The sequence below is a fragment of the Vigna unguiculata genome, chromosome 3 (genome assembly GCF_037176805.1).
Source record: "Vigna unguiculata cultivar grain cowpea cultivar isolate G323 ecotype 2 chromosome 3, ASM3717680v1, whole genome shotgun sequence".
Taxonomy (NCBI): Eukaryota; Viridiplantae; Streptophyta; class Magnoliopsida; order Fabales; family Fabaceae; genus Vigna; species Vigna unguiculata.
This window is the reverse complement of record NC_140794.1, coordinates 45,404,239-45,431,613: the sequence shown is the minus strand read 5'-3', so window position 1 is coordinate 45,431,613 and position 27,375 is coordinate 45,404,239. Positions and strand designations below refer to the sequence as shown.

Sequence of the window (27,375 nt, the reverse complement as noted above, 5' to 3'; positions counted from 1 at the left end):
TCATTAAAAATTTCATGACAACCAATCATTCAAGACAATGAAAATCAAATCTCTAAATTTCATAGAGTTATATATAATGAATTTAAAAATTCATTAGAACGCGATCCGAAAAAAGCGTCTTCAAATTTGACAATACCCACCAAATCAAATTGATGAGGTACAAATGGCTAATCTAAAATGATATTCATGGTTTGGTATCATGATATAATAGCATATGATATAATAGCAAATAGTAGTTATATTTTTTTTGAATTCTACTATTATGTGTGTTTGTTTTAAGTAGAGGAAATGAGGAGAAAAAATGAAAACTTTTTTTTTCTAACTAAAAAAAATTATATATAACAAATTTAATTTGGCACCCCTAAATATTTTCTCCAAGTTTCGCCACTGATTTTAACCAAATCTTGTTAAGTTTATTTGACGTTTAAAAAACGTTTTTTAGCTAACATAGCAAAAACGAGTCAAACGATATAAACAACTCAAATACTATCATGAGATGCGTTTGAAACGTGAAATAAACTTAATAATATTTGGTGAAAATGACTAAATTCAAACATTTCTAAAGTGGAGAAACTAAATTGGGTCAAAGTTTCGAAAAGGAACTAATTTCAATTTTCACTTTAAGTTAAGGAACCAAAGTCATATTTAACCCTTGGTGAGTTCACACATACAGCGGCGGATCTTGATCAAAAATTTTGAAGGGTCAAAATAATATACTCAAAATTTATATATTTAATTATTAATATAACAAAAGTATATACTTTAAAAGTATATACTCATATTAAGTTTCAAAGAATTAATATGAAACATTCCGCCTATACTTCAAAAGAATTAATATTAAATTTTTCACTTATAATTCTTTGAATCTTAAGAAATGATTCTCTAATTCAACAATTGAATTCTTAGTATCACGCTTGAAGATATATGAAGAAGGAAATTTGTATTCTTTTCATCTTCAAGGGTGTCTTTCCTTCTATCCCTTTAAAAAAATGAATCTATTATTTTATTTTTCATCAATATACCTATTTAAAAAAATTAAGATTAAAAAATAATTTATCAAAATCTAATAAAAATTTGAGAGACGTATTTACTAAAAGAATACATGATAATCAAGTCACATTTAAGAAATGGTTATGTAAAAACATATAGTACATAATTTTTCTTTTTATATTCATAAAAAATAAATATATAAAAAATTCATAAGATAGAAAAAAAAAAGAAAGTAATATCAAACCAATGTTTTCCTATCAAGTAAAAGGAGAGAGTTACATTTTTTTATTTTAAAAAAGAACTAATAAGAACCGAGAATGAGAGAATAAATTTATGTCTAACTTTCTATTTCTTTTTTAAATGAATACAATACATGAAAAGCTTAGAATCTGAGAAAATAAAAAAAAATCTCAATAAATTTTATAATTTTTTATTTTATTATTTATTAATATTAAATATTATATTTTATAAAAGAATCAAAATCATTCTAAAGAATTTTAAAAATATTTTTAAAAACATTTAAAATATCGTAGGGGGCCATACGGATCTTCTGAGTTCCGCCTCTGCACGTACCTTTGGTATTTGGACGGCCCAAGAAGATTTTGAAATTGTTTGTGAAATTAATCTTTATTTTGTAATGGTAAAGAAATTTTCAATAAGTGCTAATTTTGCTAATATAAAAAACTAATTTTAATTAAATTTGAGGCTAAATTTTGTTTTATATGTTTCTAAATTACTAGGAAAAAAATCATCAAATTTAAATTTAGTTACACTTTATCTTAATTTGCGAGACAACGAGATAATTGTTGTCTAAACTAATTGTACTTTTCCAAATAAATTGACACTGTGAATGACTTAAATAGCGTGGCTGCACACAAGTCCTTATGATTTATAAAAGGACAACGTTAATAAAAAGTTAGCTTAGTTAATTCTTGCGTGAATTAATTAAAAAAATGATATAAACAAATATCAATAATAATAGTAAAGTATGATTTTAAATGGGAAAAATATTTTTTCTTTTCCAATGAAAATAAATTAAAATTGCATATGATACGAAATTACAAGACTTTGCATATACAGTAGATATTCGCTTAAGTCCGCATTTTGATCTTGAGAGTTTGATGCGGATTTAATTGGAATGCAAACTTATGAAAATTTAAGAGTCATATTACAATATGAAATATTATGAGTCATATAATATAATTAGAGTATGAAATATTATGAGTATTTAAAATTTTTAAAATTTATGAAAATATGAAAAATATAAGATATATGAATATGATAGATATAAGAGATATGTTATAAGAGGAAAAATTTGTTATTATATTTTATTAGAATATAAAGTCAAATGACTTCACGTGATTCTTCTCTGAAAATAAAGTCACCAAATTATTGATCTGATAATTTTTCCTTTTCAAATGCAGATTTAGACGGGATGTAGACTTAAACGAGTGAAGACTTAAGTGAATGTTTAATATACCTTTATGATAATGATAATAGTGAAGGTGTTACAAAAGAACTCACTGTGGTAAGCAGAAATTTAACTTATTTAAATTACACCATTTAATTTAATAATTTAAGTTATTTAAATTCATTATTAAGTACCACATTTCATAATTGGGGAAGTTTTGTGTTTTCTTGATAAACCAGACCAATGATACAGAAAGGTACAAAAAAGTTGGTACTCGTGTAAAAAAGTACCTCTTTGATTTTTATATACACATAATTAGGTTTTAAAGTTTTTACAAACAATTAATATATAAATGGATTTTTAATATATTGATTTATTTTTATATACTTTCAAATTTATGAAATTATTTATTATATAATTCTATACTATATATTATTTATGATTATGCGATCCTCACAAATCCAAGATAAATTACGAAATCATAAGGACGTGAGAAAAACTATTCACCAAAGGGGTTGGACAAAGGAACAATCAGAAAGCAAGAGAATTATTTTTTCTATTAGTTTGATTATAATTTGTTCCAACTAAACAGTGCTTTAGATTAACGTATTTTTAAATAAAAAAATACAAAAAAAGTTGTATTCAATCAGATTAATATGTTCTCACAGATTTAAAACAAATGGGTTTGGCTATCCTTTTGGACCAGTGTATTGGAATTCATTAGAATGAAATTTCTACCATTTTTTCCACATAATTTGAACTTAAACAAATTTTGTAATTTAAAGCTTGTTAAAAGATTGATTGTCTAATTTTACATTTTATATTTCAACAAAATGTTTTATATTACTTTTTAATAAATTCTAACCGGAAGAACACTGATTAACAACTTCAATATAAGAAAATTCCAATGCATTATTAAGGTGTAAGTAGTATGACGGAAGACTGCATGTAGTCAACCTTAATACGATTGATAATTTTATGAAGTTAGTTAAATTAATATATAACGAAATTTTCACACTGGTATACATATAAGTACTGATTCTATGTTAACTAGAGTCTATATAGACTTTGGTTTTATTTAGAATCAGAACTTATACTCAGACACTCATAAAACATTTTGAAAACACAATAATATTTTTGAAATTATTAGCATAATTATATGCATAAGTTCTAGGTTAACTGAAGTCTATACCATAACTTATGAGTATAGGTTTTGGCTATAGTAAAATTGGTATTTATAGGTTACCAATAATTCTAAAAATGTATACGTAATTAAATACAATTGTTTTTTTTTCACTAGTGAATAACTTATATAATTCAAATAATTTACAATAAATTTTGTTCACTCTAACTATAGTGAAATTTAGTTCAATTTATTCAAATTATCATACAATTCGATATTTTCATATATAACTTCTAAAATTTAATTCAACTTTATAATTGTTCAATTTTATAATAATTTAATTTAATTCATACATTTTGGTGGCCTGTAAACATCGAAATTTAGTTCAATTTATTAAAATTATCATACAATCCGAAATGACTTTTTATTTAGAAGATTCAAACGAGACTTTGCATATAATTAAATACAATCTCTTAGGGCAAAAGAGGTTGGCCTTCTCACAGAATTTTCAATTGAAGATTTGTATATCCGGCTTTAGCTTTATGACGTTCAAAGAGATCTTTAAGTGCTTCCACAAATTGACTCTGTACTTTCTCAACCTAAAACCAAATATAAATGATGTCAAAATCCATGTTTGAGTTATCATTGCAAACATCATTTTGAAAATCTTTACTCAAACATTATAAATTGGTAGTGTTAACTTTGGAAAACGAGGTCACACAAGTCATTGAACCTTAAAGTTTTGGTTATAATTTGAAATAAGTGTTAATGAATGTTTTACCTGCTCCATTGTCGGTTCTGGATTTTTCTCTATCTGAATTGGTTTACCCACCACGATATACAATGGATTTTTGTATGGTATAGGAGATCTGAGAAGACAAGAGTGATGAATGAGTAATAATAAGTAGTTTAAAATTCAATTATTCAACATGAAAAGAGAAAGAGAGACGCACCCATAAATTCCCCAATAAAGTAATGGCATGATCTTCATAAACCCAGCAAGTTTTTTAATTAACTTCCCTGGAACTTTCCACCATTTGTAGGTGTTTGTCTACATAGATTGCACCAGAGTGTGAATTTTGAAATGCATCTCGAATTTAAAACTTGTAGAGTTAAATATATTTTTGTCCTTTAACTTTCGGTTAATTTTAGAATTAGTACATTTTAAAATTTTAGACCGATTTAGTCTTTTATATTTCGAAATACGTGAATTTAGTCTTTTTAATCAATTTTTTTTAGGTTTATTTGATGTTTCAAGTACATTTCAGAATTGTATTTGAGTTATTTATATTATTTGACATATTTTTACTTTAAGATTAAGTCAAATACTATTATGAAACGCACTTAAAATGTTAAATAAACTTAACAAAATTTGATTAAAAGGACTAAATCTATCTTTTTTGAAATCTGAAGAACTAAATTGGTCCAAAATTTATTGAAAGTTAATAGACCAAAAACATATTTAACCCAAATTTTCAATAAAAATTTTGTTTTGTTTTGTTTAGTTATTGTGACTCTAAAATATATCGATAAATATTAATTTTAATGTTTTAAAATATAAAATCCTAATAATATATTTTGAAGAAAACACAGCAAATGAAAACACCAAAATATCATATAAAAGAATTAGGACTCATAGATTTCAACATCTCACAATAAATAGCTTGGATTAAAAATTGATATAGTAATTAAATACCTGACCAAAGCAGAAAACTGGAACAAGGGGTACTCCCGTCTCCATTGCTACCTTGACAAATCCTTTTCTTTCCTTTAGAAACACAACCTACAATTCAATTTCAAATATGATTAATAAATATAGTGATGTGGTCCATCTTCAAGGATTGATTTCATGGATTTCTCTTTCCAACCTTTACAAACAATATCTTATCATAAGTGCGTCTACATACACTGAACATAAGATAAATATAAAGATATGAGAAACATATTCTTTTACTTATATATATATATATATATATATATATATATATATATATATATATATATATATATATATATATATACATATATTGTATGGTGATATTTTTTTTGTTATACTTATGCAATGAGTCATTCTGAACTATCGATTCTGATATCATTGATGGGTATATATATTTTTTCATATGAGTTATGGTGATAGTCATTACGAGATTGTAATTCTATATATAGACATTAATCTTACACATATATAAGTTATTTGACATCATTTTTACTTCAAAATCTTAAAATAATAATGTTATGAATTTTTATTCTTATATAGTGTTTAACTATGTATATTTTATTCAACGTGGAACTTTGACTCACAAAATAAATATATATATATATATATATATATATATATATATAATAGAATATAAAGTCAAAATTATTAATAAAAAAAAATTTCTTTTCAAATATAAATTTAGATGGAATGCAAACTTAAACAAATATATACGGTAAATAATATGATCCGAATGGAGATGATATATAATAGATATTTATGAGTGATTTACCAATAATTTTATAATAAGTATCTTATGATAAGTGCACCTAAATAAATAGTATGAAGCTTAATGGAGATGATATATTATAGACATTTATGAGTGATTTGGCAGTAATTTTATAATAGATGATCCTATACATTTAATTAATCCTTTTATGGTAATACATGATATTTTATATTATAAAGAATTTAATTTAAGTTATATTCAAAAACTGACTTGAAATTAAAAGATATTCTTACTTTAAATTTAATCTTGTTTTTATTGATACGAAATTTCCGACCACTTAAAGTTCAAAGAATATAAACTATTAATAAACAATCTAGTTTAAAGATTCAATCCCAAAAATGGATTTTCAACTGACAAAATCCATCAGAAGTCAACAAAATTTATTAGTAAATAAAAATTATTAATGACTTTTCGACGATAAAAAATATATCAATAAAATACTTGTTATAAAAATTCCGACATTGAAAAAATTCTCAATAAATATCAATAAATAATTACAATTTTAGTTATCAAAATATATATATATATATATATATATATATATATATATATATTATAATTTAGGTATTCTTTCTTTTTTTTTTTCTTTTCTTTTCTTTCTTTCTTTATGCTCTTCCTCCTCCACATTATAGTCGTCCATTGCCCTGTTCATGGCTTTCGACTTCTCTTCTTTCTTCTTTTTCTCACCCTCCTTCTTTCTTTTATTTTTAAAAAATAATTTTTTAACTACTAAATTTTGACAACTTTTTCTTATAACTTTAAGTGTCATTTTCTAAATAGTTTTTCATTTTTCCTTTTTTCTCATTCTCAATATTCAAAAATCACTTAGAAAACGACACCTCATGTTGTAAGAGAAAGTTGTCAAAATTTAGTAGTCAAAATATCATTGTTCTTTATCTTTTTCTTCTCATCTCTCTCCAATTAGTTTATAAAAAATACTTTCATTAAATTTGACAAAATAATTGACTCACATTTTACTAATGAATTTATAAAAGAAATTACCAATAAATTTAAAAAAATATATATAATTGTTGATTAATTTACCAACAAATTTTAAAAGCAAAATTGAATTATTGAAAATTTTTTAAAATATTTATTTACTGACAAAACTATAGACCTATTTCATAAATTACAATTACTGAAAAAAAGAAGAAGCAATTAGTGACGCTATGCATACCTATTTGAATTCTATTGATTTAACACCAATAATGATATAAAAAAACGGTTGTAATGCACCTAAAATTTTTTATAGTTATCTTTAGTAATCTAGATAACTTAGAGCCAGACCCTCTCATATCTAAGAAAGCAAATAGCTCCCTAAAGAGAGTTTTACACACGGAGTGAAGTTTGTAACCCACTAATTAAATTTACCAATATTTATTTCTATAAATATTATAAGGCTTATTTATGTTTTAGATTTTTTATAAATGTGAGATTTTTCAGTTCAGTCCTATTAAATTTTTCTAATCTATTGAATTCTCAAATTATCAATATTTCTCAACTGAGTTTTTATCCTTAGATATTTCTATCACCTATATGACAAAACTTTTCAATTGAGTTTTTGTCATTAGACTTTTCTGCTACCTACATGATAATTATTTTATACTCTCATCCAACTTAAATATTGTCACATGGTTCTAAATTATCATAATGACGAATTCCTCTAAATATTTTATTGTTGTATTTTATCTAAATTTTTTTTAAAGCTAATAAAAATTAAAATATATATATATATGGTATTATAATTTTAAAATATACTAGTGAAAATACAGGCGCTACCGTATTTTTGTGTTCGCATTTTTTTATTTTCATAAAAATTTGAGTTAAAATTAATAAAAAATATATAACTGTTAAAATTAAAAAGAATAAAAAATATACAGAATAAGTTTTTAAAATAATTACTAAAATGAAAATATTTTTTTAAAATAATGGTTAAAGATAAACTATTTATAAAATAGTTATTTTTTAAAATAATAATTAAGGTTAAAATTAGAATAACTACATTTGACACAAAAGGTAGTATTTTTTTGTATATTGTTATAAATAAATTTACAATTTTATAAATTTATAATTTAATGATTTAATAATTTTATAGTTTTTAACTTTATAATTTAATAATTTTACGATTTATAATTATATCATTTTATAATTTTATATTTATATAATTTTATAATTTTATGATTTTATATTTTATAAAACTATAACATTTTAAAATTTTAAATATTTTATAAAATTATATTTTTCATAAAATAGAAAAATTATATTTTATACTTTTATATATTTTTATAAAATTATTTAAATATTTAAAAATGTAATTTCTAAAAATATAATTTAAAAAATGTATAAAATATAAAAATATATAATATAAAGTTTCATATTTTATATTTATATTTTTATAATTATAAAAATGTGAGTTTATAAAAATCTATAATTTTATAAAAATATAATTTTACAAAAATTAAATAAAATTATATAAACATAAAACTATATAATTAAAAATCATAAAATTCTGAAATTATAAAATTAAAAACTATAAAATTATAAAATCATTAAATTATAAAATCATTAAATTATAAAATTATAAAACCTTTTAATCATAAAATTATATATTTTTATTTTATATTTGATAATTTGATAAATTTATAATTTATAATTTTTTAATATTTAATATTTAATATTTTTTTTTAATTTTATATTTTATATTTTATAAATTTTATTAGCATTAAGAATAATTGTAGATAAATACAACAACAAATTCTTGAGATAGATCCTTCTCATTGAAATAGTTTACAACGATGTATTATGTGACAATCAATATTTAAGCAAAATGACACTGTAAGATAATTGTCACGTAAGATATAAAAATCTAACATAATACTCAATTGAAAAGTTTTGAAAATTTGAGAATTCAATACATCACCACAATTTAATAGAAACCTAACTGAAAATTTAAAAATTTATGAGGGATTAAAATATAATTATACCTAAATATAAATGTGAATTAGGATAAAAAAAAGGACGAGTAACAATATGCAATTTTCAATTATGAAACAAATTAAATTTTTATATTTCTAGGAAAAATATAACGAAGGAAAATATCAAAGTGAACAAAATTAGTATGAAAGTAGCACTCTTAGAAAAGTAAAAAAAAAAACAAAAAACAAAAAATTGATAAGAAAAAAAAAAAGAAGTGTACCTCAGAATGGGGTTCCATAAAAAGCGTTTCTCGAAGTCCACCAGGTATTAAAATGCAACTGTAACCAGCTTCTAAGGAGGAAATAAAACTTTTCCTTGTCACTGCGGCAAATCCCAACCATGTCCATATGTGTCTCAAAAATGGTATACAGAAAAGCTGTTCATAGAAGAAATTAGTATTTATTTTACTTAACCTCCTTAACCTTGACAATTAAATTTTAAATTTTTTGTTATAATATATTTTTTAAAGAATTTAAAATATAAAAAATGATAAATCACTTAAAAATACCACCTCAAGTTATAAAAAGAATTTAATTATTAAAAAATATTTTCCTTTTCCGCTTGAGAATCTCAAAAGTAAAACCCTTACAACGCTGCTAGCAAGAAATCTTGTTTTTGCAAGAGGCATGAGAGCTGTGTTGTGAGCAAGTGCAACCAAGCCAATTGGAAAAACTGAGTGTGGTTCATAACCAAACACTGAACAAAAACAATATATTCTACATCAGTACACACTTAATTAACTTATGCCAATCACAGTTTATTCCAAAAACTCATGTAAGCCAAAACAATGTTTTGTCATCAATCTTAGGAATCTTTATATTTTAGGGAATGGAGGCAATTAATGGTTTGTGGTTGTAAGTTAAACATCATTGATTGTATGCTTTTATGAATTTATGGGAAGCAAATTAAATGTCCATGTGAGTGCATGAGAGAGGAGAGGATGGACCACATTAACTTTCTCAAAAAAATTTGAAAAGAAAAATGTTCAATACTACTGAATTTGAAACTATATATGTCTCATAGGTTACAGAAAATATGTGGAAAAAAAATTATTCTAAATTTTTATAGGTTTAAATAAAGTTGAAATTTTTTAATCCAAGATACTTTAGTCAGATGTTTCTGTTAGTATTAAATTAAGAAGAATATTTCAAATAATGGATTATAAGTGTAATATATTGTACAATGTTTTAAAATGTGATCAGTACAAAATAATGGTTACGTCATGTAGTTAAAGTTTTCAAGACTTAATTGACAACAAAAATATAATATAGGAACTTAATTAAAAATTTAAATTTATCAATAACTCATAATATAATTAAGTCAGTTTTTTAATATATAAAGTAAATGAATACTATAATATGTTAAATAAATAAATAAATAAACATTAACGTATACCTTTAATATTGGTTTTCTTTTTATATAACTTATCACATTAAAAAATGTTTTATTAATAATGTAATACTATTTATTTGCAAGTCCTTAAAATATTTATAATATATTATGAAATATTTTTCTTAATTTAATACTAAAAAATTATGTTCTACTAAAATAATATTAATAAATTATCAAGATATTGTTAGATGTGTTATTTTTTTCTCTTTAATCACATAAAGAATTTACACCCGTATTAACATTTCATCTGAGAAACTAAACTATTATCAAAAGAAAAAACAAAAGTATAATATATAAAATAGAATTATTTGACAGAATGATATATCTATAACAATATATAAAGGGATTCCCTTTTTGTGTTCACTTTTTAAAATACCGATTTTACCTTTTAAATATAATAATTTATTAAATTTTTAAAAATTGACCATTATTTTTACAAAATTTTTATAAACTCAGATGTCTCTGTTTCTTCTCTTCTTCTATATTTATTAATGATTATTCTTCTATCTGTTCTAATATATTTCACTTTATTTTTAATAAATATAATTTTAATATATACATTAACTTAATAACATAATATCACGTATATTTAAAAAATATACACACAGATACAATATGATATCGCGCCTGTGTTACACTAGTATACTTATAATTATGATCGATAATATTACAAGTATATTATTGTTCCTTCATCTTTAAATTTTATACTGTATAAAGGGAACTCAAGTTGCTCCAAATTAATTTTAAAATAGCTTATTTCTATCATTCAAGTGTCCTATACATATATAGAGAGTGAGGCACACCAACCAAATCTTTATGGGGAAAAGAGTTTATTTATTACCTAATAAATGAAAACTAGAATAGCACCTACCTAAAAGAAGGAAGAAAGAATATGAGATAAATTATATATTTGATCTCTATTTTGGTTCAATTTTGTTAATTTAGTCTTAATATTATTATTATTTTTAATTAAGTCTTAATTTTTTTAATTTTTTTTTCTAATTCTGTTTAGATAATTAACAATAATAAATATTCATCATCATGTGTTATTTTATATTCAATTTAGTTTTTATATTCGTTATTTTTGTTTAATTTAGTCATATTTTTATTTAAATGGAACAATTTTGTCTCTCTCTAATTGAGACCAAATCTAATTTTTATACATATGTTGTAATGATTTTTTTATTAAAATTCAAATTTATATTAAATATTTTTGGTTGAAAGTTGCAATTCGTTTAAAATTTTAGATTAATGATATTAGTCATCATCTTTTAAATTTTCATTCTAATTTTAAACTAATTGTAATTCTAAATTAAAAATATTTAAAAAAAATGAATTTTAATAAAAACATTATAAATTTATACAAAAATTAAATTTGATCTCAACTTGGATAAGGACAAAATTGCTCCACTTTAAAATAAAATTATGACTAAATTAAACAAAAATATAACACGTGCATTCTATTTGGTTTGGATTGTCACGCTATTTTTTTTTTTAAATTAAAAAGAAATTATTGAAATTATAAAAATTACAAAGTGACATGTGACACTCGGTGTTCATTACCCATTATTTATTTAAACGGAATTAACAAAAAAGACCAAATTGAACAAAATTGACGAAAATTAGAACTTGATTGAAAATGTTAGGTTTTACAGAGGGGGTTTCACTGGGGAGAACAAACACCAATGAGATCTGAGTCTAACCACATAAGACACTGACACCACTCTCAACCCAAAACCTTAAGGCAATGGGTGAGTCTAACAACATAAGACACTGACACCACTCTCAACCCAAAACCTTAAGGCAATGGGTTTATGGGTCTTGATTCTTATATAGTGCTCTACTTTCTCATTTCTGGTCAATGTGGGACTTAGACTCACACTTGTATTCCTAACAATCTTCCCCTCAAGGGTGAGTCCCTTTAACCACATTGGTACGCCCCCCTCCAGCGGAAGCTGCCCAACCACGAGTACTCCTTTTCTGCCCTTTTCTGTACCACCGTTATTCTTAACGGGACACGCTTTACCTGGAACCCTTATCTGGGACTCTTGCCAGGAAGACTTTCGATACTAGGACCATACTGGTATTACACTCGTCTGAGCCGGCATTAACCATCGGCTCTGATACCACTTGTTAGGTTTTACAGAGGGGGTTTCACTGGGGAGAACAAACACCAATGAGATCTGAGTCTAACCACATAAGACACTGACACCACTCTCAACCCAAAACCTTAAGGCAATGGGTTTATGGGTCTTGATTCTTATATAGTGTTCTACTTTCTCATTTCTGGTCAATGTGGGACTTAGACTCACACTTGTATTCCTAACAGAAAATATATATATATATATATATATATATATATATATATATATATATATATATATATATATATATATATATATATATATATATATATATATATATATATATATATATTAGGACTGAATTGACAAAACTGAACGAAAATAGAGATCATGTTTAATTTAACCCAAAATATAATATGTTTATGATTAAAAAAGAGTACATTGAATTAAATGTTTAGTAGTGTTTTTGGTGTAAGTGTATGTAAGGATTCTTTATAAATATTTGAAAAGAATAAAATTAATTCTTCTATAAATTAAACTTATCTTATGTATAAATTAATTAGTAAATATTCTTTCATAACTTCTCCAAATTCTTATTTTCATTTTATAAATAAATCAATTTCATATATAAAAGGTATTTTAATATTTTTTAAATGTTTACAAAAAAAAATAGTTTAAATATATTAACTCAAACTCTAATGATAAAGGTACTTTCATAAAGTTGACAAGGATTAATATTATAATTTAGAATGATAAACAGAGTGGGTAAAACATAAAAAATATAAAAAGAATCTGAAAATTTAGTTGATGGATAGATACAAACCGTAAGCATGATTAGGACGAAAGGCTTGTGGTTCTTCTAGGTGAAGCTTTATGGGAAAATAGGAGCAAATGTGCTTGCAAATGTATCTGAAATTTACACAAAAGAAAAATTCCCAGATAGTTTAGTTTTAAAGTAAAACTAAAAAAAGAAAGAGAGAAAGAGAAAGATACTTCGACAATTTTCGACCAAACATGCTGTTGTCGTCGACAGGAATCATGACCAACACCAAGAGCAAAGCGAACACCCTAACATGAAAATTTATGTTACATTGATGAAGAAATTGAAGCCAAACGTTGTAGTTATAAGAGAGAAGAAGAAAATAAGACGAACAAGAGTGCTTTGGAGAGAGAAAGGAAGAAGGTGGCGAAGAGTATGAAGATGATGTTGAAATGAATGAGTCCAAGGTACAGCAGCAGTGCCGGAACAGTCTTGAACATGTTGCATGATGATTCATAGGACTTTTCGATTCCATTCGAAACTTTCTCCATGCTTTCTTCTTTCCACTCTGGTAGTTGTTGGTGGATATGAAATAAATGAAGAGCATTACACATTACACAACACTGTAAATAATAAAGAACCACACTGAAAAGGATAATGAGAAATGACTTTCATGTCCCTGTTCCTCTCTCTCTCTTTCACCCAGAATTATACGCACGTTGCTTCAAGATGGAAGAAGTAGACTTCGTGGATCGTTTTCTCGTCTGACCTCAAAGTACAAATTGATGAAAGATAAAGACGTTAGAGCATCTTCCGATTCCGATCCAAATTCGTCCGGCGGCCACTATTAGGAATAACTATCGCATTTTCGAGGTATTGTCCACTTTGGAGTGTTTGAACTCCGTCACAGTTTTGTCTTTAAAAGGCGCCTCAGAAATAGAAGGAGATAGGAGTATTTAAACTTCTGTTTGACCTCGACTCCTAAGCAATGTGAGACTTATTGAGTGTACTGGAACATAGCAAAAGTGTGAATTTTCTTGAAAGTTAAAGCTATATTTTTGTGGACAAAGTATACTATTTATATATTGGTTATTTATAGGGTTAAATAAGGTTTTGGTCCGAATTAATCCATTTTTAAAATTTTGATTCAAACAAGTTAAATGTGTGAATTTAATCATTTTAATAAAAAAATGTTAAGTTTATTGAACGTTTCAAACATGTTTCATGATAATATTTAAATTGTTTATCCCGCTGAACACATTTCTGTTTCAATATTAACCGATAAATGTGTTTAAAATGTCAAATAAACTTAACAAATTTTGATTTAAATGACTAAATCTATACATTTATAAAGTTGAGAGATTAAATTGCACCAAAATTTAAAAAATTAACTATACATAGTTAATCTTTATTATTATTATTATTATTATATATTATATATATATATATATATATATATATATATATATATATATATATATATATATATATATATAAGCACTTGGGTGGCCTATTAAAAAAATTACAGTGTTCTATGAAATTGATCCATAACATAAATGGATTGTACATAAACTTTGTATTAATTATGGAATCTTATTTGTCAAAAATTATCGAGAGTAATTTTGAATAAAAGAGATTACATTCTAATATAACATTTGTAGCTTGTGTATTAAACTATTTCATAAAATACTTTTAAGCAGTGAATAATAAACAATTTGATGAAGTATTAGAAGGTTTAATTTATTTTCTAACTAATTATTTATTTGCATTTAGATTGTGTTATCCCTTATAAAAGGGTGAGTTGTTAGTTGGAAAGTGACACTAATTTGATTATATTAATTTTGTTTTATATATTATTTTCGGTTTAATAATAAGATAAAATGCCTTTGTCTGTAAATAAATTTACTTTCTTTGTATAGCTTTGTCACTTTTCTTTCTACTTTGCATAACTAAAAAAAATTATGCAGCCTACTCAAATGATGAGCATTACACATTACCCAACACTGTAAATAATAAAGAACCACACTGAAAAGGATAATGAGAAATGACTTTCATGTCCCTTTTCCTCTCTCTCTCTTTCACCCAGAATTATACGCACGTTGCTTCAAGATGGAAGAAGTAGACTTCGTGGATCGTTTTCTCATCTGACCTCAAAGTACAAATTGATGAAAGATAAAGACGTTAGAGCATCTTTCAATTCCGATTCAAATTTGTTTTCCGGCCATCGTTAGGAATAATTATCGCATTTCCAAGATATTATCCACTTTGAAATGTTTGAACGCTGTCACAGTTTTGTCCTTAAAAAGCGCTTGAAAGAATAGAAGGAGATAGAAGTATTACACATTACACAACACAGTAAATAATAAAGAACCACACTGAAAAGGATAATGAGAAATATTAATAAAAAATGAGAATTTGTAAAATTTATGAAAAAATACACACATTAAATTTATATAGAATGTCTTTTATCATTGAAAAAATTTTAAAATATTTTTTATGAAAGAAGTCAAAGTTACGATGATGATGATGATGCATGCATTGGGATGAATTCACCTAATTATTTGAATACATTTTTGAACATGCTTGGTTGTTTGTTTTCAAATTAAAATGTTCAAAGAATGATATACACAGTTTCTTTTATTCGTAAAGAATAATACAAATAATACATAGATAACATGATTCAGTCTATTATACAAACTTTTTGTTCCAAAATGTTAAATTCTAACCTTATTTAAGGGATTCAATTAAAAAATTAAAAAATATTGGAGTTCGGTATGTAATAATGTCAACGGGTTGTAGTTTAATAACATTTTAATATTTAACAATATATTTTAAGCATAAATTTAAATAAAAAATACAATACATAATATTCATAAATTTTAAACATCATGTTAATGTTTTAACACATTGAATAACAAGTTATAAAGAAATAGAGATTTTTTAAAACCAATTGATAAAAAATAATTCATTCAACATGTGTTAATATTTTAATCATATATGATACTCGTATTCGTTCGGATAATATGTGGTATAAAAAATATTCACAAATTTCAAACATCAATATGTTAATGTTTTAACACATTGAATGACAAGTTATAAAGAAATATATATTTTTTAAAATCAATTGATAAAAAAGAACTCATTCAACATCAATGTGTTAATATTTTAATCATGTTTTTTTTAATTTAAATTAGAGTATAACGAGTGTGTTAATGTTTTAATCATGTTTTTTTAATTTAAATTAGAGTATAACGAATATGATTACGGATACTATGATACTCATATCTATTTACAATATCCATTTCTTACCTGTTACGAGTTTTATCAGTAGATAACTGCATCTACGGAATTTGTTGACATTCCTAAATTGAACACTCTAACCTATTTCTTTGCTTACTTAGGAATGAGAAATTGAAGATTTTTTTCCATAAATTCCACATAAATAATAAATATTATTAATTAAAATTTAATTTAAACGTTGATAATCAAGTTTAAGAATAAATTGACATTAAATGTTATTTTTAATTGTTTCTAATATAAAATATCATTAATAATAATAATAATTTATAAAAAAATAATAAAATATAATATAAAGGAAATTTTATTTATGTATTTAACTAAAGTAATTTAAAAAACTTAACATTGGAGAAATAAAATTTAATATGGATTTTTTTAAGTTATTTATATATATATATATATATATATGTGTGTGTACTTAATTCTCATATATTAATTTAACTTAAAAATTACTTTTAAAATTTGGTAAAAAGTATACAAATATTGATGTAAATAATAAATTTTTAAAACAGTACTTTTTATATTTTAAAATTTAATATAAATAAATAAAAAAGGTTGCAATAATTAAAATTTTAATAAAAACTGTTGTTAATAGTAATTTACTTAAAAGTTAGTATAAGATAATTTTTCTACATAATAAAAGACATAAAGTATTTAACCTGGAACTTATCCTATCGTAGCCAGATAAACAAACCAAGAAGAGAGATAAGTGTAAGTGCCTCAATTAACCTTTTCAGTATTATATTATATCACTGACTCATTTCAGAAAACATATCAACAGATCAAAACCATAATCGTGATTTCCATAAAACTGAAAATGAAACAAAAAAACACTATTATTTGTTATTCATGGTGAACCACAAACACCAAAGTTAACTCCTTTATGGAAGAAGCATAGATTTTGGTGGTGGAGGAGGAGAATGAAGAACAACTTCCTCACAGTAACCCTCCAATACATCACTCTCTTCGTCGGTGAACCCCAGAGAGGCAACGATGTTGGGCCAGCAATCATGTCCGATCACCCTAATTGCTGCGCAGCAACCATGTCCGAGGTAGGTCTCACCATTCAGAAAAAATGTCACAATTTCGCCACTGCATGCTTGGAGTTGCCACAGTGACTCCCAGCAGTTGGAAGGTTCACCCTCAAGCTTCAACCGAACCAAAAGGCTTGAAGAGGGGTTCGACATTGATCTCGACGACTCAACCATTGATGCTGATGAGACCAATGCAGCTACAGTCACAAAAGAAAAAATGACAAAGAGGGTGTGCGTGGGAGCCATTTTGGTCTAAGGAGATGATGAAAATGTTTTGGAGAGGATGATTCCGGTGAAACCTTGGTTGGGATTTATATGAACATGGTTTTAGTAACTTCTGGTGTGAGGATATGAAGAGTGTGAAAATAATTAACTTTTTTCATAGTGGTTACATAAGGGATAATTTGTTCAATAATTCTCTTTTATGTATCTTTTATGATATTTGTTAATGATTAACCAATTCGTAATTATAGTCCTTTGAGTTCTTTTGGTCATTAAGAATGCATAAATAATGGAATTATAAATACAACACTTGTAAACCAAGAGTCTGCAAATTCGTATTATATTATATAATAAAATCCACGATGATTGCAACATCAACATGTTATTTTTTAAATTTGTATTCATTTAATCTACTATTATATTTTTTATTAACTTTTCATTTTCCTTATTTATATCTTAGTTAACTCTTTACTATTTTTTTTTTTGCAAAATTACCATGCACATTTTTTCTTAAGTTTCGAAACATACAGTAATATAAAAAAAATGATTAAACTTTACTTGCTATGCACCACAAATAGGAATTAGTAAGAAAATGTTTGCATAATTTTAATAAACTAAAAAATAATATTTTATTCCCTTTTCAAGATGTGAATACTGACGGTATTACTTGTCATAAAAAGGGTTAATTATGTTTTACATCCTCAAACTATTGAGCGTTTTTGGTTTTGATCATTCCTTCAAATTTTAATCTATTTTGGTCTCCATCTTTTGAAACTCGTGAAATTGGTCCCCATTTTAGGACGCCGTTAGTATTTTTTTTTAGCTGGCAAACGGAGTTCTATGTCAACCGTTATTTTAAGGGTCAATTAAGCTACAATGAAACGTGGCAAAATAAAAGTTAATTACTTTATTTTACTCAGAAGCTTCAAAGAGAGGATTAGAACCCTAACATTATGATTTGAGGATTGGAACGGTGCTAAGGTGCTAAGGAGTGTCACTGAAGAGGAAGATTGGTTCCTGTTGGGGAAAGTGAGACAACAACATTCGTCTTGAGTCAGTGATGAAAAGTGGTAGCAAATGTTTCAATTTTACGCAGAGGAAGATTGGTTCGAAAATGTCGCGGAGTTGTGCCTCGTCTTTGGAAATAACATCAAAAGTATGTGGGTGTGGGGAAAGATTGTTACTCCTAAAGGCAACTACTGTGAAGAACAATGGCAGATTATTTTGGAGATGTAAAAATTGGGTTGTAAGTATAACAAATTCCATTACTTTTGCTTGAGTTTGATCTACGGTAATGGTTTAATTTTGTTTTTTTTTTTTGCAGTCCAATTCACACTATAACTATTTTTAGTGGGTTAATGAAGGGGAATCTGAATTCGAAGGTAAAGAATATGAAATTGAAGCTAACAGCGGAAAAATAGTAGAAGAATATGAAGTTTGCTTGGATAGGGAGAAAGTTATCCTGGAATTGACAAAGAAAAATGAGAAGTTGAAGAGGAAATTGCAAAAAGAGAGAAGATTAGGGAAATTCCTGCAATTTTTATTTGTTATGTCATGGACGTTTACAGTTGTATTTGTGGTTATGTTCTTGTTGAAGGTGAATTTTAATTAGGTATGTAGTTGTGAGCTGTGGCAGTGATGGTTTTTTAAGTTATACGGGTTGTTTTGGATAGGTAATGTATTTGTGGGAATTTGCTATTACTGAATGAAATGAGAAATTGTTGTCCACTAATTTTGCATTGTTGTTGAATTGGTGTTCAATCTTTGGAAAGTCAATTCATTTATCTGCTACATAGTTAACCCTTTTTTCCCTTGTGCTATTATCAATCTTTTGGCCATTTTTTTAATGACATATTAGTTTGTTTTAAATCTGGCTTATGTGAAGATTGCTATAAATTTGGCTAAGACATAAAGTGGACCTTGCAACCATATGAATTAAACAATTGATAAGTCATTACAAAAAGCATAATGTTTGCAATGTTTTAGTAGTGGTTCATAATCAAATTGTGGTCCCTACATCAAAAGTGGTGTCTGCAACAAAAGGTGGTCCACCACAAGCCTATCCACTGCTATAGTGTTCCATTAGTGGGTGACAATAATGCATACATGTACACAAAAAAGACAACGTTTTCACTTAAACCGACAAACCAACTACAGAGTTACAATTAATCAAATCACATGGGCTGTCTAGTGGATGCATTGCTACTTGCTTGGGACCCTATAACTTGTGGAGTTGTGTTTCTTCATTTGATTTCATGTTGTCCAATGCAGTCATTAGTCACAAATGACCCTTCACCAGCATCTCTCTTTTTCCTAACCAAATTGGACTTTGCTTTCAATCTTTTCCACCTCTCCAATACCTGTTGAAAATTTCTACGTGGCACATCATGTGCAACTCTGTCATTATCCATGCCAAACTCATCATCATCATCAACAACCCTTTCTTCTTCACTCTCATCAAGTCTATCTCAAACCTCTTCTCCCCTACCCTCTTCTTCTCTACCATCTTCTTCTCGAACCTCTTCTTCCCTAACCTAATGGAACTAAACAATGGAAAACAATAATGAAATAATTGACCACTTACCTTCGTCAAAGAACTTCGTGACACAAACCTCCCAATTTGTGTTTGAGTTGGAAACCAAAACCTCCAATTTTTCTTTCAAAATCAGAACCTTATTCCAATTCATAATCCCACTCTCAAGCTCGTCTTCGAAAATAATAGTCGCACTCCCACTATCAAGCTAGCGAAGGGTCTCTTCGAATTCCTTTTCTCTGCACTCTCTAATTAACGTAACCACAGCTTCTCAGTCAAGCTTAATTTTCGTTTTCCACGTTTCACTGTAACTGAACTGTCCCTTAAGAATAACGTGTGACATGGAACTCCGTCTGCCAGCTCAAAAAAAAAACTAACGGCATCCTAAATGGGGACCAATTCCACGAGTTTCAAAAAATGGGAGACCAAAATAGATTAAAGTTTGAAGGAGGGACCAAAACCAAAAACGCTTAGTTTGAGGACTTAAATTAACCCTGTAAAGAATATACATTAGCATGAATTGGAGTACAATACACGGAAACTCACTCCATAAATTTACAAAGCAAAAGTTTCCATATAAAAAAACAACATTTTCCCTGCTTATTTTACATTTGATTCCAAAAATTTCATTTCCTTCACCACACACTGGACTCTTTTACTTCAATATGCACAAGAAAAAAACACTGTCAATATACTGCAAAACCAACTCCATTCCTCATCTCTTTTTTCTTTTACTCAGATATTCCCAGCACAGAGTCAATCACTAGTGAAAGCAACGAGATTTGTTTAAGAGATTGATATATTTCAACATATATCAACTTAAGGAACAAATCTCTGACAGCAAATTTAAAGAAAAAAAATTATCTGTCACTGTCAAACCATTCTGCATTGCATTGGAACTTCATTCCTTGTCTAACTCAACTTGAATCGGTTGCAAGTTCTTCACATTTGGCAAATATCTTGAAGCTGCAAAGCCATAGGATGCTACAGTTCCTACAAGAACAGTGAGGACTGCAACAAAGAGTTGAAAATTAGCAAGCAGTTCAGCCCGAACCTCACTCTCTTTTGCATGACATGTGATGTGACTATCGTTGAGCCTACAACCAGAGGGTAGCATGGGACCATAAAGAACAAAAGCAGTTTGATAGAACCAGATTCCTTGCAGCGTAATAGCAATGCCATTGCATAAATCTACTGGGAAGCTGTTTGGCAAAAGGGCCCCAGCAACTGAAGCTATAATGCAAAGGCCAATGAGGAAAGCAAGGAGGACATGGTAATAGCCCTCAAGGCCTTTGTGTGTTGTTGAGTGAAAGTAGAATAGAACATACTCTGCACAGAATGCTGTGGCAGCAATCAAACAGAGAGCACCAACCGGCAAGGGAAGATATCTACACAAGAGAATCAAGAAAATCAGAATGGAAAAGAGTTGACACGTTAAAAAAGCAGCACTTAATGAATAAATTAAGATTTAGGGAAACATGGGTCTGTGGAAATTGAACAAACTGGCAAGTATCAGACTCTCCAGAACCAATTTCCAAAAAGCATTAGAGTGATGCGCAAGCAAAACCATCCAAGAAACTTGAGTTTCCAAGGTAGAAGTTGGAAGTGGAGTGTTCTCTCTTCAAAGCAACACAAGGAGGATGATATCAACACCCTGCTTTATCTTTTGTTTAGTTTCCAAAGTACATCAGATGGAACAAATTAATAGAAACTTTTTAACCATGACTAGAGACACACTGAAGCAGCACTGCAGCATTCATTGTTTTTTAGATTAGAACAACTTATCTTAACTGATGGATACCAACAATTAAAGTTCCATTAGCAACATATTGGTTTTTTTAACAGGCTCTAGAGATTGCTAACCCATTTTGCAAAAGAAAATGCCAGAAACATAATAAGAAGAAGAGAACCAACTAAGCTAACCTTAAAAACATTAGAATCATCCGGCATTCAGTTTCTCAGACCAGAAAAAGTAAGAAAATCAGAAAAGATAGATTTGTATCAATTAAGGGCATTGATCTGGCTTGACTAAAAGACATGGGAAATATTTATTCTTAAGGGATGGATACCAAGACTTTAAAATTGCATTACACAACGTAGGTGTTCAATATTACAGGTATTGGAGAATGGAGATTGGTAATGAAGATTAACAAGAAATGGCCCACACAATAACAATAAGAACGAGAGCAAAAACTAACCGTGTCTTTTCCGAGAAGAGGGCAACAACACCATAGATTAGAAACATTAGAAGCATTCCAGAGTGCTCAAAGTTGTTGAAGTAAGTGGTGTTCAAGGATCCATCTACAAAAAACCTAAGGTGGGTTGCTAACAAAAGCTCCACACACAAGTCAATGAATGCACCAATTGAAATGACATAGAGCTCCAAGTGCTTGAGTCTCCCATTAAATCCTGGTACTGGATTCCAAACATGGACTCTGAATGTCTTAGGATTTGATACATACCTCACCACAGATCCCCATATATGCCATACCCCAACTAGAAGAAACAAGGTCCCTGGCAATATATGACCTATGAAAGACCCCATCTTCCTAGTACTCACTCAACTGGATCTTTCAATGATTCTTTAGCACTTCAAAGCAAATCGTTGACCACTACAAAATGTTCTTCCACACCCACCAACTAATCCTGTTATGGATGAAAACACAGTCAATTTCAAATTTCCAATTGCAAATCCTTGGATCAAAGATTCAGTATAATGTTTATCAGTCATAATAGCTAGAAGGTTGCTAATCAAGCAACCCTAACCCAATTCTTCTGCTAAGATTCCCTTGTAGAAAGACTGATATCAAGTGTCAACTTCAATTGTTCATTTTCAGGGAAAACACAATTCAAGTTCCACGGAGCAAACTAACTGAGCACAAAAGTCATAATCTATAACAATTAATGGTCAGAATATACACCAAACCAAAGAAAACCTGCCACCAAACCCAAATGCCAAAAACTGTATACTGGGAGAAAGAAGATAAGAAGATCCATCTATAAGTAAATCTAAATTACTCATATTCAAAAACCCAAATAAATCTAACCAATTATCGTCTGCTCCCGAGTAAATCTAAAGTACATTTCTTTCGCTTCTTTTGCATAACAGAGACAAATTCTGTATTTGTGCAAGCAAGTGGGATTTTAATTATAAACTAAACCCAATTGTATAAATAATTAGGTACTCTACATGGGATATAACGGAGCTTAAGAAATTCTAATGGAAGAGAATATAATGATGAAGAAAAAAGGGTTTGCTATACTTACTGTAATGATATGGTACATCATAAGCAAAGATTGATTGGTTTGGATGAAAAAGAAGAAGAGATAGCCCAATGATTCAGCGATTACAAATTGTTATGGCTCTCCAATCTACAACAACAGCAGTATGAATGATTTCAATGAGAAGCAGCAGAGAGTGAAAAGAGGGTGATAGGTGTAAAAATTGGAAGGTAGAAAGGATGTTATGATGAGTAAGGTGGAGATGTGACATCAGTGATTATAAAAGTCTGTGTCTTGGTGTCAGGGTCTGAGAGAGAACACCAACGAACGAGGCCAATAGCAGAGGTTTCTTTTAGCGAAATACTATAAAAGGAAGAAAACATGGACAGATACACATTATTTGAATCAAACTACCATGTGTTTATGGATAAATCTATGATTGAATGTAATCATGATCGTACAATGAGTTTATGTAAATTTTGTTTAAAAATCAAATCAAATCAAACCAATACAATTATGATTTTTTAAAAACAAGTTAATTGTAAACGAGCTTGTTTAAGTTGGACCAATCAGAGTTAAATATTTAAACTTATTCAAAATTAAATTAGAAAAACACAGTGAAAATCACTTCAGAACATATTATTTTTTATGATAATGTGATCTTTTCATCATGTTTTATATATTATATCTTATATTTAACAAAATGAAGGATTATTTTTCAATTGTTATTCACTAGTATTCCATATTTTGTAGTTTAATACATACATATATATATATATATATATAACATTTAAGTATTTAATAAAAATTCATGTCCCTCACTAAAATTCACAGATTTAAAAAATTAGAAAAACACGGTGAAAATCACTTCAGAACTTATTATTTTTTATGATAATGTGATCTTTTATCATGTTTTATATATTATATCTTATATTTAACAAAATGAAGGATTATTTTTCAATTGTTATTCACTAATATTCTACATTTTGTAGTTTAATACATATATATATATATATAAAATAAAATAACATTTAAGTATTTAATAAAAATTCATGTCCCTCACTAAAATTCACAGATTTAAAAAATTAAAACCAGCAATCTAATATAGACATAGTTAAATTCAAGCATGTAAAATTCAGCTTAAATGGATTGATTTGATTAAAATTAAATTTGTAACTATCTCATTCTCATGAATATACTACCTTTAAAATCAAGTTCTCACTTTCATCTTTTCCCACGTTTGGGTTTTCCAGATTGTACATCGTTATTATCTTTCTTCTTAGGAAATTCTTTTAAGAGAAAAGGTATTCGTTTTTTTTTTTTATCAACCACTTTCAAATCTTTTAGAATATTCACAGATCTTACCTATACGTATTTATTTGCCTTTCATGTTTTTACTGTCACCAACGAGAACAAAGCTTTTTAGGAATGGTTTTTCAACCATTAAATAAATATCTAACTCAGAGTAAAAACTATTGTAACAGTGTAAACACAAGAAAATATTCTGCCAAGTGGAATCAATAAACTCTGTAAAATAAATGAAACCAAAAAAAAAAAAAACATAGTATTTTAGACCAAACATTTAAACCATAATGTAATCTTAACTAAATAAACATCATCATTATCTATACATTCCAACAAGAAACTCACTAAACTAAGTCAAAAAAGCTCTTTTTTTTGTTCAAAATTGGCTAACTCAGTCAGTAAACAGAGTCAACCTGAGATGGATCCCCACCTACCCAGCTACCCACCTCCCCCATTTCTTATATATATATTATTAGCAGTAGCAGAAGAAGCAGAAGCAGAGCAAAGGGAATAATCAATTATTGAAAAGCAGTTTTTGAAGTGAAGGAATGGGGAAAAGCAAGGTTCTTGTGGTGGGAGGAACAGGGTACATAGGGAGAAGAATAGTAAGGGCATGTTTGGCAGAAGGGCATGAAACCTATGTGGTTCAACGCCCAGAATTGGGTCTTCAAATTGAAAAGCTGCAGATGCTTCTCTCCTTCAAGAAACAGGGTGCTCATCTTCTTCAAGCCTCCTTTTCTGATCACAAAAGCCTTGTGGATGCTGTCAAGAAGGTCGATGTTGTCATCAGTGCCATCTCTGGTGTTCATTTCAGAACCCACTGCATCACCTTGCAGCTCAAACTCGTCGATGCCATCAAAGAAGCTGGGAATGTTAAGGTCAACAACCCTTCTTTTTCTTTTCTTCTTTTACCACTTTTTTTTTTTTTTTTATCAAAACCTTAAATTTATCAGTTTTATCACTTTATTTTTATGATTTATCACTTACAAATGTTTTAAGAGTTTTAAGAGTTTGACAGTAATGTATTATTTATCTGTTACCTCAGATTTTGGTTTAATCGAGCATTTGCATGTGGAGTGATTCCCTTACCTACTGCACAAGACAAATACACTTCATATAGTAACATTTTTCACTCTTCATCATGCATAAAATAATAGAGAAATTAGGTACTTTTGTTAAAGCACTGTTTTTTAGCATGATCATCATTCATATAATATAATGTTGTGTCCCACTTGTACTAGCTCTATTTACCCTTCGTAAAAGGGTTATTTATTTTACTTTGATATGATGAAAATCAGAAGAATTAGTTCAACTATGCTGGATTAAGTACAAGCTTTACACTTTTAAACATGTACTGTTTCTTTATCATCTCTGGTTTATTACACCAGTTACATTACTGGAATCACATTCTTAGTAGCTCCATTAGTAATTTCTGTTTCCACTCTCTGGTAATGATAAATGTAAATGAACACAAATTACTACACAGTATCATAATACATTGTTTGTGTGTTCCCTGCAGCGTTTCTTGCCTTCAGAATTTGGACTAGACCCAGCAAGAATGGGAGATGCATTAGAACCAGGAAGAGTAACATTTGTAGATAAAATGGCTGTGAGGAAAGCAATAGAAGAAGCCAACATCCCTTTCACTTACATCTCTGCAAACCTTTTTGCTGGATACTTTGCTGGCAGCCTCTCTCAGATGGGGTCTTTTGTCCCTCCAAGGGACAAGGTGCATCTCTTTGGGGATGGTACTCTCAAAGGTCAATACCAATGTTTCAACAAATGATTTTGTTCTTTGAGTCACCACATTAAGGTTTTTGAGTATCTCTAACATAGTAAAATGGTTTGTCTTTAATTCTGACATTTCTGTGATGATTTCAGCTGTTTTTCTGGATGAAGATGATGTTGCAGCATACACAGTCAAGGCAATAGATGATCCAAGAACCCTTAACAAAACATTGTACCTAAGGCCACCACAAAATATTCTCTCCCAGGCAGAGCTTATTGGAATTTGGGAGAAACTCATTGGAAAAGAATTGGAGAAGACATACATACCTCCAGAAGGCTTTCTTACAACACTGAAAGGTAACACATAATTTTTATCTGGAAAGTAACTTTATTTTCTTAGACCATTCGTTTTTGATTTCTAATTGATGTGAATTTGATTTGCAGGGTTGGATTATAAACTTCAAGTAGGGATTGGACACTTTTATCATATATTCTATGAGGGGTGTTTAACAAATTTTGAAATTGGAGAAGAGGGTGCAGAAGCTTCCGAACTTTACCCTGAAGTGAACTACACACGCATGGATGAGTACCTAAAAGTTTATGTGTAAAAAGAACTCTTTCTGTTCTGTGATTCAAACATGAACACAGTTTTTAGCTAAAATAACCTTAATATAAGGGATGTTTTTGTGATGGGGAAAGTGGATTTTTCTGATCTTGAAATGTTTACGAGTTTAATTACTCTATCATTAAATTAAATAAGCTCTATTGTTTTTTTAAAGATCATGACGACAAAATTACTTTGAATTGGATCT

The 27,375-nt window shown here is 27.7% G+C and overlaps 4 protein-coding genes across 6 annotated transcripts; 1 reads left to right on the top strand and 3 right to left on the bottom strand.

Moving 5' to 3' along the window:
• Positions 1-3,891: 3,891 nt before the first annotated feature.
• LOC146887902 (diacylglycerol O-acyltransferase 2D-like) lies at positions 3,892-14,087 on the bottom strand. 3 transcript variants are annotated; one of them, XM_085670856.1, is made up of 10 exons: positions 13,941-14,087; positions 13,616-13,790; positions 13,456-13,530; positions 13,286-13,371; positions 9,576-9,682; positions 9,207-9,362; positions 5,221-5,307; positions 4,478-4,575; positions 4,306-4,393; positions 3,892-4,123 (listed from the first exon to the last, which is right to left on the bottom strand). In XM_085670856.1, exons 2-10 carry the CDS (start codon positions 13,771-13,773, stop codon positions 4,022-4,024), a joined length of 957 nt encoding a protein of 318 aa, XP_085526982.1. In that variant the 5' UTR covers positions 13,774-13,790; positions 13,941-14,087; the 3' UTR covers positions 3,892-4,021. The 3 variants fall into 3 exon arrangements, with proteins under 3 accessions (XP_085526982.1, XP_085526981.1, XP_085526983.1); XM_085670855.1 differs by having other exon boundaries at positions 13,616-14,053; XM_085670857.1 differs by lacking the exon at positions 4,478-4,575 and having other exon boundaries at positions 3,924-4,123; positions 13,616-14,051.
• Positions 14,088-17,242: 3,155 nt separating this feature from the next.
• On the bottom strand, positions 17,243-17,895 carry LOC114175878 (egg cell-secreted protein 1.1-like). Its single transcript, XM_028060720.2, has one exon. The coding sequence runs from the start codon at positions 17,797-17,799 to the stop codon at positions 17,401-17,403; it is 399 nt and encodes a 132-aa protein (XP_027916521.2). The 5' UTR covers positions 17,800-17,895; the 3' UTR covers positions 17,243-17,400.
• Positions 17,896-21,000: 3,105 nt separating this feature from the next.
• On the bottom strand, positions 21,001-23,904 carry LOC114175975 (uncharacterized). Its single transcript, XM_028060847.2, has 4 exons — positions 23,800-23,904; positions 23,576-23,680; positions 22,507-22,954; positions 21,001-21,696 (listed from the first exon to the last, which is right to left on the bottom strand). The coding sequence occupies exons 3-4, from the start codon at positions 22,851-22,853 to the stop codon at positions 21,210-21,212; spliced, it is 834 nt and encodes a 277-aa protein (XP_027916648.2). The 5' UTR covers positions 22,854-22,954; positions 23,576-23,680; positions 23,800-23,904; the 3' UTR covers positions 21,001-21,209.
• Positions 23,905-25,278: 1,374 nt separating this feature from the next.
• On the top strand, positions 25,279-27,341 carry LOC114175607 (isoflavone reductase homolog). Its single transcript, XM_028060369.2, has 4 exons — positions 25,279-25,713; positions 26,355-26,595; positions 26,717-26,920; positions 27,008-27,341. The coding sequence occupies exons 1-4, from the start codon at positions 25,384-25,386 to the stop codon at positions 27,169-27,171; spliced, it is 939 nt and encodes a 312-aa protein (XP_027916170.2). The 5' UTR covers positions 25,279-25,383; the 3' UTR covers positions 27,172-27,341.
• Positions 27,342-27,375: the final 34 nt, after the last annotated feature.